The 15,559-nt window shown below is 43.1% G+C and overlaps 1 protein-coding gene across 1 annotated transcript in view; it reads right to left on the reverse strand.

Annotated features, from left to right (window-relative positions):
- nlrc5 (NLR family, CARD domain containing 5) overlaps positions 1 to 13,828 on the reverse strand; it is a 28,984-nt gene extending 15,156 nt beyond the window's left edge. The window contains exons 1-17 of the mRNA XM_031564890.2: positions 13,608 to 13,828; positions 13,064 to 13,135; positions 10,972 to 12,730; positions 8,160 to 8,243; positions 7,839 to 7,922; positions 5,843 to 5,926; positions 4,996 to 5,085; positions 4,779 to 4,841; positions 3,721 to 3,774; positions 3,510 to 3,593; positions 2,983 to 3,066; positions 2,468 to 2,557; positions 2,301 to 2,348; positions 2,097 to 2,198; positions 1,286 to 1,369; positions 747 to 830; positions 30 to 119 (exon numbers count right to left, since the gene is read on the reverse strand). Of these exons, the coding sequence (XP_031420750.2) occupies positions 30 to 119; positions 747 to 830; positions 1,286 to 1,369; positions 2,097 to 2,198; positions 2,301 to 2,348; positions 2,468 to 2,557; positions 2,983 to 3,066; positions 3,510 to 3,593; positions 3,721 to 3,774; positions 4,779 to 4,841; positions 4,996 to 5,085; positions 5,843 to 5,926; positions 7,839 to 7,922; positions 8,160 to 8,243; positions 10,972 to 12,730; positions 13,064 to 13,135; positions 13,608 to 13,755 (3,104 nt within the window). The 5' untranslated portion in view covers positions 13,756 to 13,828. The remainder of the gene's footprint in view (positions 1 to 29; positions 120 to 746; positions 831 to 1,285; positions 1,370 to 2,096; positions 2,199 to 2,300; positions 2,349 to 2,467; positions 2,558 to 2,982; positions 3,067 to 3,509; positions 3,594 to 3,720; positions 3,775 to 4,778; positions 4,842 to 4,995; positions 5,086 to 5,842; positions 5,927 to 7,838; positions 7,923 to 8,159; positions 8,244 to 10,971; positions 12,731 to 13,063; positions 13,136 to 13,607) is intronic.
- Positions 13,829 to 15,559: the final 1,731 nt, after the last annotated feature.

Raw genomic sequence — 15,559 nt, forward strand, 5'->3', positions numbered from 1 at the left:
GATCAGGATCAGGAAGTGGGGAAATGCACCTGAGCTCCACTGCTTTGACCCGCGGGCAGTCAGCCAGGGACCGGACCAACATCAGGGCCCCGCCTGTGGACATCTGGACATGACTTATCCTGGAGGAAACAGGACAAATATATATCAAGACATTACAACAACTAAAACACGACACACACCTTCAAGCACACACACAGATGTACCATATAACCATGACAAACACCACACCTGGTGAATTTGTCTCCTTTAAGCATACACACACACAATATAACCGATAAAAAAGTAAAATAATTTAAAATCATATGGATTCAGTGACTTTATTCTCTCTGCATTAATTGGGACACAGGTGGTAGGATAAAGCCAGTGTGGGGAGACTCGAATAATTACACTTAAATAGCTAACATGATATTTATGGTAAATGGTAAATGGACTGCATTTATATAGCACTTTTCTACTCATGGAGCACTCAAAGCGTTTACAGATGAATGTAATCTTCCCATTCACACACCGATGGCAGAGGCTACTATCTAAGGTCCAAAACTGAACATCGGGAGCGGTTGGGGGTTGAATGTCATGCTTAAGGAAACTTCAACACTTGGTGAGGAGGAGTCGGGATCTAACTAGCAACCTTCCGATTGCTGAACGTCTCCTCTACCTCATGAACCTGTATCGCACTATTTATCAACCACACAGTGTTCCGTGTCAATCGCAGTAACTAAATCAAGGCCACAGCAAGATCTGCTCACCTCAGCAGCTGAAGACACATCATGCTAGGAAGGTTCTCCATCAGCTTATAGATGGTACTGTCGTCAAACGTCCCAAAAGAGAGGCTGGAAAAACGCACAGTTTTATGACACATACAGCCAATATCTGACATTTTCTGAATCAGTCATAATAATGTCTAATGAAGCCAATTATATATATATAGAGAGAGGGAGAGAGAGGGAGAGAGAGGGAGAGAGAGAGAATGAAAGAGAGAGAGTGAGTTAAATAGTTTTGTGAACTGAACTGAATGGGCTGTATAGTTAGTTATTTGGTTAATTTATGTCAATGAATAATGTTTATATTAATGTATACTGTATACTTATATGCAAATCCTTAATGCATTCCTTATGTGCAAATGTATAATGCATCCTTATGTGCAAATGTATAATGCATCCTTATATGCAAATATATAATGCATCCTTATGTGCAAATGTATAATGCATCCTTATATGCAAATGTATAATGCATCCTTATGTGCAAATGTATAATGCACATCATGTGAAACCGGAAACAAGCTCACTCTAAATCCAGCACGCCAGGAAACTGCCCCAGTTTAAGGCAAAGTGTGTCCATTTTGGCCGGCTGGATGTTGCTGTGCGTCAGACTGCAGGAGATAAAATGGTTAAGATTCAAATGGTTTATCGAGAGCATGAGGATCCAGAGACACTTCACAGTTCAAAGAGGATCAAATACAGATGCCTGTGTGTAATAGTAGCCAATGGGTACAAAGCTGTCCACTGAGAAAAACTCTATCCTAGGGTGACCCCCGCCTGACCCTCAAAAGGAGAACAAAGGGGCAAAATTGACCCATACAATTACCTCAAAAATACTGACCCCAAACCATAACCTATATACCATAGAGTCGTGGGTTCACTGTGTGTGTTTGCGAGTTTCCTCGTGTGTGCACCATGAGTGTGTGTATATGGAGAGAGAGAGAGTGTGCGAGTGTGTTGCTCTAAAGCCCCTTTCTCCTTTGAATTGACATATGTTGATGCAACAGAACTTGCAGAACGCAAGATATTCATCATCGCTACTTTTAGTAACAAATAAGTGTTCTGAACTCCACTGAGGGTTCAACAAACGTATTATTTTAGACACTTTTTTACGCTATTAGCTGAGCGTCAGATGGGCCTTTTGAGAACACTGCAAGCCAGCTTGCACAACTATACTGAAGGAAGTGGGTGAGCTTGGAGACGCAGTAAACGCTCTTGCACGCAGTAAATGCGGCAGATGTCAAAAGCTGGACAAACAGGCGAAGGGTCACTCTTGCGTGCGGTATAAATACGGCTGTACGGCAGGAAGTGAAGGGCTGGGCTCCTTTATAGACAAACCTGAATGTCTTCTTTAACTGATCCCTGTGCTGTTCAGCGCTGCTGTCGGCAAGGCTCTTCTGCATTTGGGATCGGGTCTGCCTAGGCGATGTGGTCAGGTTGCTGTAACGACAACAGTAGCTTTGAACCAGTCTGTAACTGTAAAATGACATTTGACTGACATTAGACTAGATGTGTTATCATGAGAGGCGGACATTATTTGACCTTTTACTCGGAAGAAACTTCAAGACGAGTTTTTCCTCTCCGCAGTGGCTGTTCAAAATGAAAAACAACTATGGTCAATGCTCAACAGACCAGCTACAGCAATGGCAAAGGTCACAGACAACAGACACAAATATGTGCATTTGGGTAACATTAGCTGACAAGAGTACCTGGCATCCACTTGGATCAGACGATCACAGGTGGAGAGCAGGTTAGCGATGAGCACCATACCGTCCATGTCCACGCCATTCTTACTGACACTAGCACAGACAGAAACATAAGCCTATGCGAGTTCACATCCTCACAGAGCTGTCGCACTGGACTGACAGTAAGGAAGTATGCTATCCAGAGGCATGGCTAAGGATCAGACAACATCTCAGCTCAGCTTTGGCAGGCAGTGGAGTCTAGATACTGGGTATCTATAAGTGCTTGGCTTACTAAACCTCTTGCTGGCCAGTTACCAAGCCGTGGGGACTACTGATGCAATGTCAATATATTGTCTGCACTGATTCAATTTCAACATACTGAACGTTTTAAACAATGATTCTTTATTTGATTCATTATTTACCCATTTACCCGTTGATACTCGGACTGTGGACCGTTAGACAACCTGTATCATTACTTAATGCCCTCCCCCTCCCCCACTCCGGTGTTCTTCTGTGCAAGCACCATCATGGATTCTTACATCACTTCCTGAATGGTCTCCAGGGTTGGCAAGAGCGCAAGCAGTTTCTTCACTCCTTGATTCCCCAGCGCGTTCCTGGACAGGCTGTGTGGAGGAACAGAGGGGGGACCCATCACTGTACTGGCCTTTCGGCAACCTCAGAAATACTATAGGACAGCCTAAAGGAATCTCTCAAACTTATTTCTGTAAAGTTTGTAATTAGTTTGAGTGTTCCCTGTGTCTGTAAGGACTCTAAAGGCCCGACAGAGTAACATTTGAATATTTATATTTGAATAAATGCAGTATTAATTAAATCACAATGGATAGAACAAATACTGTTACGGTAACACTGTGTTGTTACTGCTTACTCAAGCTTGGTCAAGCTGGGGCTTCTGTAAAGTTTGTAATTAGATTGAGTGTTCCCTATGTCTGTAAGGACTCCGACAGAGTAATATTTTGATATTTATATTTGTATGAATGCAGTATTAATTAAATCACAATGGATGAAACAAATACTGTTACGGTAACACTGTGTTGTTACTGCTTACTCAAGCTTGGTCAAGCTGGGGCAGCTCTTCAGTGCCTCACACAAGGCCTTCAGACGGGTCACACTGAGGTTATCATTCGTCCAGCTGAAAGCAGAGGGGGCAAGTCAGCAGTCTTAATATTACATAATATTAATGCCACCAAAATGTTTCTTAATAGAATCATAATGAAGTACTGTGAGTGTCATGTGCGTGTTATTCAGTTTGTACATACACAAGAGTCTTTGAAGTCTCACTGTCCTGATTATGATTTTTGAAGTTGTTCACACTAGACAGAAAATAAAACAAATATAATCCAAGATGAATCATGTTAATGGCAAATGATACTACTCCTTGGTTTCCCCAAACTAAAATACCGTAAATCCTCAAATAAAGACCGGGATTCAATTAGAGGCCGGGCTTCAGATAGTAGCCGGGGGCGTGGTCGATACGGACAAATAAAGGCCGGCCCCGAATACAAGCCGGGGGTAAAAAAAAAAGTCGCCTATTTTACGGTAGCCTACCAGCATCAGTCCATCAGCACAAAACAGACATCACAATTCAATTGAATGCATTTCATAAATACATGTTCTCCTCATGTTTAATGTTGTTAGCTAATTTCATGGCTGTTTGCAATAAAAAAAGAAATGTTTCAGCCTACAAGGCGAATTTGTTATTATACAGTTACTTGCCTAAACGATAGAAGACATTCCTCCAAAATACCTATTTTTAATGATTTTGTAGCCGTTTCGTGATTTCCGTTTAGAATTTTTTTTCAGGCTAATAGAACTTTAACGTTCCAGGTGTTGCGTTACAACCCATTACTTGCTTACTTCAAGTTACAATGACTTTCCCCTACGTTAAATGACCAGACTTCTTGCGGAATGATATGAAAGATGTGAATTAGAAGCACAAAACCCGTTGTCAATGACAGCGGTCCTTAACTTTTCGCAGTGGTGAATATCAAGAAATTACAGACCTACTAACGTTGGGGTGGCCCATTCAAATCAACGGAACTTTTTGGAACATTCTGAAGAGCCGCATAATAAGTAAGAAATAAAGGCCTGCCCCTAATACAAGCCTGCCCCAAATACAGGCCGGTGCACTGTGCAGCCTAAGTAAATAAAAGCCCCGGCCACAATTTGAGGATTTACGGTAAACCAATCTAACCACCTTGATAACCACGATAAAGCATTGCATATTTTAATCAACCCTAAATCTTCTTATCTAAATATGGCAGACTTGCGTCCTCATTCCTGTGACAGGCTATTGTCTGGCTGCTCGTCCACCGACCTTTGCCTGCTCATAAAATGGAGGTTGAATTCCTGTCCTTCATTTGTCTTTTCAATCGCTCCCCTGTTTGAAAACAAAAGATATTGCCCTTAAAGAAATGAAATCATAGAACCATCTCTGAGTAAAACGCACAGTATAGTAGCTCAACTTACTTTACAAGCACAACATGAAGAGAACCATCTCTGAGTAAAACGCACAGTATAGTAGCTCAACTCACTTCACAAGCACAAGATGAAGAGTTTCACAGGTCAGCACTTTCTCAACAAGTTTGACCAGTCGGCTGCGGGTATAAGTATTCCTCCCCAGCCTGTAAATATAAGGCAACTGAGAATAAAAACCTTGGTTGTACCAGTATGATTCATGTTTGAACGTGAGTCTGAAATGATTCATGTTTGAACGTCAGTCTGAAAGAACAGATTATATACATGATTCATTCAAAAGATAATTGATGAGATTTATTTCATGGAAACTTCTGCCGTGTATGAATGTATTGTAAAAGTACAAAATAAGTGTAAAGTACATGGGTTAGTATCTTTTCGTGAAGCCACTGATATTAGCTCTGGATACTAGTTGAAGCCTGTGTCGGCTGAATTTGGGTTGGTGATTTGGACAAACAAAAACACAGGATACCATAAGTCCGAAAGGTGATAAGAATGCTGAACATCAATAGCAGTAATAAAGTGCTTTGGACAAACTATTTTGTAAATTAAAGGTACAGTCCTCAGATCTAATCTCATACACTTTTTGTCGATTTCAGCTAATTACTCCTCACAGTCCTCTGGCTTTCTTTTTAGTCCGTTTTTTTGTACACAGTCCTGGCTATGTAACTGGGAAACAAACATAGTGGCTCGGATCGAGCCATAAACAATCCCAGCTAATTAATACAGGTGCTTCAGGAGCACAGAGGGGACGTGTGGAATTTGATTGGCTGTTGAGCACAAATATTAACAACCTTTCGCAAAACGAAAATGAATCTCGGACTGTATCTTTAATAGTACACCCAGCAGTTTGATATGAGGCCCTGAAATAGAAGTAAAACTAAAGAAAAAGACGAAAATACTCACAAAACTGTTGCCAGGTTAGAGAGCTTGGGGAAACTGTCCACTAGCTTCTCCAGACCCCGGTCTGTTATGTTGTTGTTGCTGAGGCTAGAAAAACAACATTCAATACATTAGCACACAGAGCTGGATAAGATGTGCTAAAGATTTCTTCTAAAGATTCAAGGCAAGGGAGAATGTTGTAGTTCTGTAAATTGTAAGTGTATCAAAATGTCACCACGGATCAGCATTAGGGCTGCAGGACACTTCTAGTGGTAGTCTCATGTGTTACTGTTTCACTTACTGTCCTGGGAAAGAAAAGTGTCTGCACACTTTTTTTGTGCTATAGTGCACCACAGAAAATATAGCATGAAGCTGTCTTGAGGCATATAGCTGAATTTCATATTTACTTTATTTCATTTTATATTACATATTTTATTATATATTTTATGTGTACGAGGTGTCATACGTTTTTCTTTTCCTTTGCAATGCAACACTAAACTGTGCAAATATAGAGGATACAGCAACACATAATATATGCATTTTGCAATGCTTCAAGTTGTCTGTGTTTTTTAGGTCATTGAGTAACAAAGTAGTCTTCCTGAGAGAGAACATTTGCTAAAGTTACGACAGCATGAGTCACTTTTGGGTGAAGTATGAAGAGTTTTGGTGGTTGTAGTGCATTTTGCACCAAAGGTTAACTGATATGCTGAGGTGTGTGTCTGTAAAGTCAACTGTGTGAAGCGTTTGGAAAAAGTGTACATGTATTGAGTGAAAATTATTGGAAAAAACTGTAAAGTGTGCATTTAAAAGCTAAACTTCTGTAGTTTTAGCTACGTCTTTTAAAGCAAGGAAGCACCATGGAGAAACCCCATGATGGTAAAAGCCTTGAAAAGGGAATGTAGGAAAGCTGAACGCGAATCGAGAAAATACATTTCAAATCCAGTATGACCTCTATACATTAAGTTTTAACCTCTATGGTTACTAAGCAGTTTAGCAGTTTATCATCTAATCGCACTACGAATTTAAATTGCAACATCCACTATAGTAGACAGGGAGGATTTAGACATAGGCTAATCTATTCACGGTGAATCCACCACAGGATGGCATCTTAGTAACAGTGAAACTGATTAGAGGACGCTGTCATTGTTTTGTTTCCTGTAATCTCGCCCACATGTTTCTACTAGATGTCTAAACGTTTTTTTTCCACAAACTGCCAAGTCATGTGAGGCTCATTCACTGTAATTCTGATTTTCTCAGTTCATATACTGATTTAATGTTATAAATGACAAGCCAACTCAATTCCCTCAACCTTGAACCACAACCACAACTTCAGCTCATCCTGGTTATTCCGATCATACCAGGAACCAGCCCTGAGTCGGGGGCCTCCTGGTAAGAAACCTGCCCAGTCCTCACAGCCGCACTCTATAAAGTGCTTGCAATAATATAAGTGTTAAAGCAGCAGTAAGGAGTTTGGGTTGAAAACTATAATTCTAACCACTGAAAAGGCATGCAAAAACCTTACCAACACCAGCAACAGCACAGCTGTCACTTATAAAAGGCTTTCTAGCATGCCAACTCGTGTCTTTTGGTAATATAGTTGGTGATGACTGTTGTAAAAGGTCTGTGGTGAGGTGGTTCAACCCGGAATACAGAACTGTATAGTTCATAGACTAGGCGGCTAGTGGGAACGACAGGTGTATTTATCTGTCCTCCAAATAACCATACGACATGAAAATGAATTTGAAAATGATACCAGTACTAGTTACTTATAAAAACATGCAACAAACAGTTTAAAATAGCTGCATACTGTCCCTTTAAGTAAATGTATGTTTGATCATCTTAATCTCTTAGTTTTGATAAGCTCTCTTTGATTCTGATGCAATCAGCCATGGACAAGGTTTGTGACCTAACTAAAGAACTAGGAAAAACCAAAATCAAGTTATTGACAAATGATTGCAAAGCAGAAAGCAGCAACAAACTGTCCACTTTCACCGTATCTTCATGTAATGATTCCACTCACTCCACATGTTCAATCAGTGGGCATTTCTCCAAGGCCTGAACCAGTTTAGCAGCTCCAACATCAGTTAGCTTGGCATTTGCAAATCTGAAAGACAAGGAAGAGGAAACATGAATTAAAACGGCAGGATCAGAGTTAAGATTCAGCCTTCTTCTGTATTAAGTAACATTACACATTAAGTGCTATAACCACAGTTGACTTTCAGTACACAGAGGCATTATTGTTTGCAGGGGAAATACGCCCTTGTATGTTTTGTTCTGGTGTTTGTTAGAAAACTAACTACACACAAATAACGTTACACTTTACAGTGCTTGAATGACTCACTGTAGTCGCTTCAGCCTTTGGAGTTTTGGAACGACAGCAGACAGAGCCTCAGCAAAGACATCATTATACTTTCGGCTGTGAAAACTAAAAGGACACAAAAAACACATTAAATATATAGATATACACATCAACCTCAATATACAGATACACATACACCCACACACCCATACATATACAATCACCACCACCAACACAGATTGATTAACCTCTAAACGTTGCATAACTATATACTCTACAAAAAACGGTCAAATTAATATTTCCCTTTTCATTCTTTTAGGTTCCACGGGGTTATGACACACCCTTTGGTTTCCGGAGAGTACATACTGCCTCCTCATATGGAAAACAGTAATATACTGTACATCCACTCGCAGTCCTTTATTCTCCATGTTTGTTGATGACCTAAAATACTCTGTGTGTAGTCAACTACATTATGTTTTGTGTTTGTATCAGCATTTCACTGTCAAAAAGTGAACTGCTCAGCGCATACTTGGACGTCAGCAGTTCACAGCTCTGACATCTGTTACATTGTTGTTACAAGCCTGAGCTACACGGCAGTGTTTCCCCTACCGTTATATTAGGGGGGCGCCCCGCCCCCCCAACGGCACCCCCCGCCCCCCCTGGAAGGTCAAGTTAATTTTGTTCAATTTTATTTTCTATAAAGCGCCAGATCACAACGGAAGTAATTTAAGGTTACCTTTCCTATAGAACAGGTCTATAGCTTGTTCTTTTATTAAACAAAATAAATAGCCTTATGTTATTTATCTTATTTACACGACGGCATGTAATTTCTGTCTCTTCATGGTCGCGCGTTTACAATTCTCTGCTCTCTGTATCGCGCATGGCAGAGTTCCGCCGCGATGCGCACAAACACACAGACACGTGCGCGCACACACAGGTGAGCACGCTCCCACCAGCGGACAGAATTGGGCTTAAGAACCAGTGCACAGCTACGGACACTTTTAAGCTTTAAAAAACTAATATCCAGGCGTTCATGAATCCGGCAGAGATCTTTTCCTCGGTAGGGTTGACAATGAGGCCCAATGAGAATGGCTATAACAGACGTGGAAACAGAACGTACGTACAGAATGTCCGCACCGAAAATTCAGAAATAGATCTGGCTTCCATTTTTTATCTTTTTCCGTGAGTTGTGCGTGGCCCTTTTTACATAGAGTCTGCTAATAAATCTATGAAATGTAACGAAAATTATTTATTTTGCTGTGAATAATGAAGGAAGCAATAAATCCGATTATTTGCCAAACCCTCAAGAGCTGTTGCCATGGAGATTTAACGTTACTTTCTGTTTGAAGATAAGGTAGCAGCTAGTGTTGAAGAATGGATGACTTGAAATTGGACGACTTTAAATTAATATATGAAATTGAACATCAACACCTATACGGATAAAATAAATAAACAAGGATAGCAAAACAGATTGATAAGCAATGAGAACGGCAGAAACACAGGCAGGACGTCAGATGACGAGACAGATCATAGTGACACAGGCTGTTTAAAAAAAAAAAAAAATCGTCATATGAAGGCTGAGACATTCATAACATCTTATTCAGTCGTACTGGTCCTTTTGTAATGCCAACATGTGCACTTCGTTGTGGATAAGTAAAGCCTATTTTGCTACATTTTTGTAGTCCTGGTAATCTTTTGTTTGGCATATTGGTGAGGTTATTAAGAGGACCATTTCTCAATCGTTTTGTTCTTGATGAATTAATGTTTGTTTAATAATCAATTATTTTTCAACAAATAACTCAATTATAATTACAAAGAGGACAATTCATAACTTTTTATCGCAACTTTCACTTGTTTCGCCAATTTCATTGCAACAAAAACCTAAAAATAAAAACTTTCATCGCAACTTTTTGGAAAAGCTCCTGCGAAATCAGGAATTTTAGGCCGCAAATATCTTTAAAAATGTTCTTCCAGAAGCCCAGAAAGATACACCACTGCAACGACAAAAGCTGCACACTTTGTGGATAATTGTCATAAAAAGACATGTTCCGATGTTTAGTTGTTATATTGACTGCTGTCATTAAAAGAAACACATGAACACCATGATTCCTTTAAGCGTTTGTGTCGGTGGCCAAGCGTTTGTGTCGGTGGCCACGACCACGCCGCCCCCCAAAGCTGTAAACCTAGGGGAAACACTGTCACGTATACAATTGTTCAACCATGGTGACGAAGTGATAAGACATACTGGCAACTAGCATACTATGAACGTGGTGATGGCAAATTTAGCACATAAATATCTTTCATACCATCAGTCATACTGATCCTCATATACACTAGACAGGTTAAAAAAAAAATCGCAGACCGTAACTCACAGCTATTGCTTACATTTACATTTAGTCATTTAGCAGACGCTTTTATCCAAAGCAACTTACAAGGATGTATACACATTTTACACTGATGACACACTGCACATCAGGAGCAATTAGGGGTTCAGTGTCTTGCTCAAGGACGCTTCAACAGGGAATCAAACTAGCAACCTTCTGATTACTAAACAACTTCTCTACCTCCTGTACCACTGTCGCCCACACCCTACAGCCACCACAACCACAAACTGTAGTTCCTTAAAGTTTCTCAGAGTAAAATATACAACAAACTTTAGCCAGAAATGTAATCATTCAAGGTAACACACTTTTCCTGAAATGGAAAATATCTTGTTATTTTCACTTCATTCTTGGTCATTCTGTCACTTTGCGTGCCCGTCATATATCACACATACTCATACTCATACTTTACTACTTGAATTTAAAATGTTTTTAATAAAAAAAAAAAAACGTTAACATGTTGACAAACTCACATGAGCGCCTCAACGTTCCTGCAGCCATCCAGCAGGTCCAGACACCCGGGGTCCATGGAGCAGCCTCCAAAGTCCAGAGTGACGCTCTCCTCGGCGGCCGACACCACAAAGGCCAGGACCTCCAGGTCAATTGGGGTCACCCTGATGTTCCTCAGCTCAAAGCACTTCCGGGAGCCAACCTTCGCTGCCAGCTGCACGTCCTGCGACTCGTGAGCGCAGCGGCACAGCTCCACCACCTTGGGCCCAGTCAGGCTGGCGCTGCCCGCAAAGTTCTCCAGAACCCTCACCACGTGAGACTGCCGCTTCTGGACCACGTGCTTGCCACCACCATTAGCCAGCTGGATCAGGTAGGGGGTACAGGCGGATGCGAGGAAGCCGCACAGGTAGAGCTGGAGAGAGTCGGTGAAGATGGTTTTGGGCTCGTTTTTGGACGTCCAGCGAGTTTTGAGGGTCAGTTTCTTCTTGAACTGAGCGTCTGAGACCTCTGCGCTTGTCATGAGGTGGAGCCCAGCGAGAAACTCCTGCATGGTGAGGTGCATGAAGGACACCCCCGGCTGCCTCACCCCATCCTCCAGTCTCAGGTCCACCGGGCAGAGGAGACCAGTGCGGGTGCCAAACTCTATCAGGTCCGGCTGGAGTCTCTCCACAGGGAACACGATCCGGCTCTGGTCGAGCCCCTCCAGGGCCAGACGGCCCAGCTCTCGGATCGGAGGACCGTGGTTGTCCAGGGCGTGTGTGACACTTCCCTGCTGTGCGGACGCCTCTCCGCCAGTGTGTCGGCTCAGGAATGCAGCAAGGACCTGGAAGTAGATCTGCGTGAGGGTGGCAGGGAGCACCGAGGTCGTGTCGAGGCCCTCCCTGGAGAAGAGGTGGTCCAGACACACACAGCAGATGAGGCAGAGCGCCGGTACGTGGCACATGGGGAGCAGGAGGCGGTTCGAGGTCAGGTGACTTACGGCCCGCTCCTTCAGCGCCTCGTCCCGCTCCCAGAAGTACCGCCGCGCGTACTCCCGGATGCGCTCCAGGTCAAAGCCCAGAAGCTCCCCAATGAGGTAGCCTGAGCCTTCAAACAGGTCGGCCACGTCACGGGGCCTGCAAGTGACCAGCAGGGTGCACCAGGGCAGGATCTTCTGCCCGCAGAGTCCAGACAGGAGCTCTGCCATGGGGAGGGGGCGGTGTGGGTCAAAGGGGTCCTGGAGAACACCATCGTTGGTGAACTTGCCCCAAAATTCATCGTAGCCATCAAATATGAAGCACACCTTCTCCGGGTTGGAGATGACATAGTCAAGCACGGCCTCGGCCTGCTCGTCGCTGTCAGCGGGGAGGAAGAAGCGGAAGAGGAGGTCTTTGAGAGAGAGCGGGCGGGAGACGGAGTTGAGCTGGCGGAACTCCAGTAGGAAGAACAGCTTGAGGGCTGGGTAGGCGCCCTGGGCCCAGAGCTGTCCTAGGCTGTACATCAGCAGGGTCTTCCCTGAGCCCGCCGCCCCCAGCAGCACCGTCGCCTGCCCAGCAGTCCTCAGGAGGGACGTCACCGCCACCCTGTCCTCAACGCCACCCTCTTCCGCGTCCTGGAGGTCGGGAGAGCCGGGGGTTGCGACGTGTGCTCTAGCTGTTTTTTCTCGCCCTCGAGGGACGTTCCTGCGTCGCAGGCTGACCCACGTCTCATCCAGACACACCGCGCTGATGACATTCTTTGTGATGGTTTCGTGTTTTTGCAGCAGTAATGACTTAGTGGCCCCAGCGTAGCTATGCACATGGTCTAAGGGAAAAGGAAAAGCCATACGTCATTTCCTTTCATTGTTATGTGTTCGGTTACTAATAAGGATACTAGTCAGTACCTAAGTAAGTGTTAAGTAAATAATATAATAAGTCATCTCCCATTCTGTGTAAGATATTGTTAAATAAATGTTTTATTACACCCAACGTTTACCACAGACTTACTGTGATGTCGGCTGGCAATACATAATCATGGGCTAATACGTTGTCCTACAAACGTTTCCATAAATAAGGAACTGGCATTGATTCAATTCAATTCAATTCAATTCAATTCAATTCAATTCAATTCAATTCAATTCCACACTGAGGAGAGTACCTAGTCGTGGACGCTTCACACGGATTGGTGCAGTGGTTGACCTCTCAGCTTGATGTTGATTCTCAACGTCACCTTCAGATTAAACATGACAAAAAGCAGACTTATAGGGAGGTTTATCAGCAAACGTAAAGACCAAACCAAACACCAAGAAGTATACAGTGTGGTTGTCACATCGACACAGGGTGGCAGATGCAAACAAGCCAAAACCGGAAATGTTTGTATGAAGTGTTAGCAACCTAACATTTTAATATAACCTAACTGTGGTTGATTCCACAGCACACTACATCTGCACAGTTTGATTGATGGCTGTCACAGCCACTCAATGAAGGCCTTCACTGCTCTCTTCTCAGCCATTGGACTATGTTGCATTTGTATGACCCAGGTTGCATTAGCCCACAAACACAGTGCATGACTTAAAAGCACTCCAGGATGCTCACTTTATTTTGAGGTTAGATTTTCACCTCAAATAAATTCCCCTCAGATCTGATTATTTTCCACTGTTGTCACTACAGAAGCTGATTTCTTAACAATATGGTGGAGATACCTGTCATGGACCCAGAGACTGAAAGGAGCTGCGACTCCAGGAACATGGGCATGTTCTCGCAGCACATGCACACAGTCTCAAGGAACCGTCCACACGCCACAGGCCCCGCATCTCGGAAGTAGTCCACCAGCCAGACGGCCCTCTCCATGGGGCTGGTCAGCCGCAGCAGCTGGCCACGCGCTCCGCCGTCCACCAGGCCCCGGAGTTGGTCATGGACGCCCATCCCCTGGCCGCTGAGGACGTCCACCAGGTTCTGCCTCTGCTGCTCAAGCACTGAGAGAACACAGGAGTCCCCAGAGTCTCTGTCCTCCATCGCAACCCATCTGCCCCTGATGGTGTTAGGCCTCCTTCACTGGGCCAACAGGTGACACAGCAACACTCTATCCCTGCATGCCCGCCAAAGCTGTTAACTCTGGCTCTAAGTCAAAGATTTAAAACATTTAAGGTAAGTACATTTAGACAGCAGTGGCCCATCCACACACATGTACACAGGTTTGTACACACACACACACACACAACTTTAAGACACAAGATATGACTTCTGCCATTGAATAACTCTCACAAGCCTCCTGCATGTCATAAACTGCTCTAAGGTGGCTGCATGTCACAGAATCCATACGTAAAGAGGAAGGTGGGCGTGACAGAGCAGCAGCATCCTTTCCGTTGTATTTAGATGTGAGTAACCGACCTACAGAAAAAGCTTTCAACTGCTTGAATTCCTCATATCAGAGACGAAGGGCAGCCTTATTTTGTACTCCTCTGGGCACTAGCTAACGAACACAGGCGCCTGCTGTAGGGGCATGGGGAGGGATTCTTAATTTGAGCACAGTTCGATGAATGGACCGAATTCTTACTTTTCATCTCAACAAAATGATGACTGAACTTCAAATGATTCTCAAACATCAAAATGAAGGATGTTTAATAAATATATTTAACGTTCATGCGGAACAAGGATGACAACTTGAGTGGGTCTATTGTTTTTTGTTTTCTTTTAAAGATCACTTTCTGTTTCAGTTTTGATGCTATGCACATCACTTAGAATTACGTATAAATACATTTTGGCTATTTACCAACGCATCATTCCAAGTTACAATGAGTAGCATACCACGTTATAGCCAAACAACCAACTAACGTTAGGTATATTTGCTATAGTCTGCAGTGCACCGCAGCGCATATACAGGGACTTCCCACAATATTGACTTGATGCCTAAGCTATTGTTTCCCTCACGAGCGCAACCACTTTTGAACAAATGGCGACACCATGAATTCCCAAATTGTATGAGTTGTCAATATGATTGCAATACATGTTACCTGGAATTTAGTTTAGCGACTCTTCTTCTCTGTAGTCTACGCAGGTTGATCACAACGGTCCTGAGTTAAAACTGCCAAAACATATTGGTCCGTTGGTGATGGTTATATCCTCCAGCAGGCGGTTTAGTTTGAATGGTGGGCTCAAGGACAAGTGTGCACATGTCTATAATCGGCCAATTCACAAACACAAACCAGAAAGAAAAGAAAACGGTACATGCGTCCAACTTGTGCAGAACCGTGCATGACGTCGCACAGATAAAGTCGAAAGTGAAAGTAAAGCCCAAATTTAGTAGTGTTTCTTTTCTACTGCGTTGAAACTTGATATTGCAGGATACTGTGAGTGAAAACCACAACGATGCAAATTACAATCAAATTGTCTTATTTACAGCATGAGGATGATGAATTGACGTGCACATCCCTGTCGGGATGTCAGGAGTGCTAGCGACACCTGCCATCAAACACGTTAGTACTTTCTCCTGTTACACATGTTGTAATCTATAAACCTTTTCCCTTTTCTTCTCATTAGCAAATTGTAGTGTTTCATTTCAACACTCCAGTTAGTGGCCATAAAAAATATTGTTAAGCAGCAACAATAGTAACTGACAAGATTTTGGACCAGATTGATGAAAGACTCTGGCATA

The sequence above is a fragment of the Clupea harengus genome, chromosome 3 (assembly GCF_900700415.2).
Source record: "Clupea harengus chromosome 3, Ch_v2.0.2, whole genome shotgun sequence".
Classification (NCBI taxonomy): Eukaryota; Metazoa; Chordata; class Actinopteri; order Clupeiformes; family Clupeidae; genus Clupea; species Clupea harengus.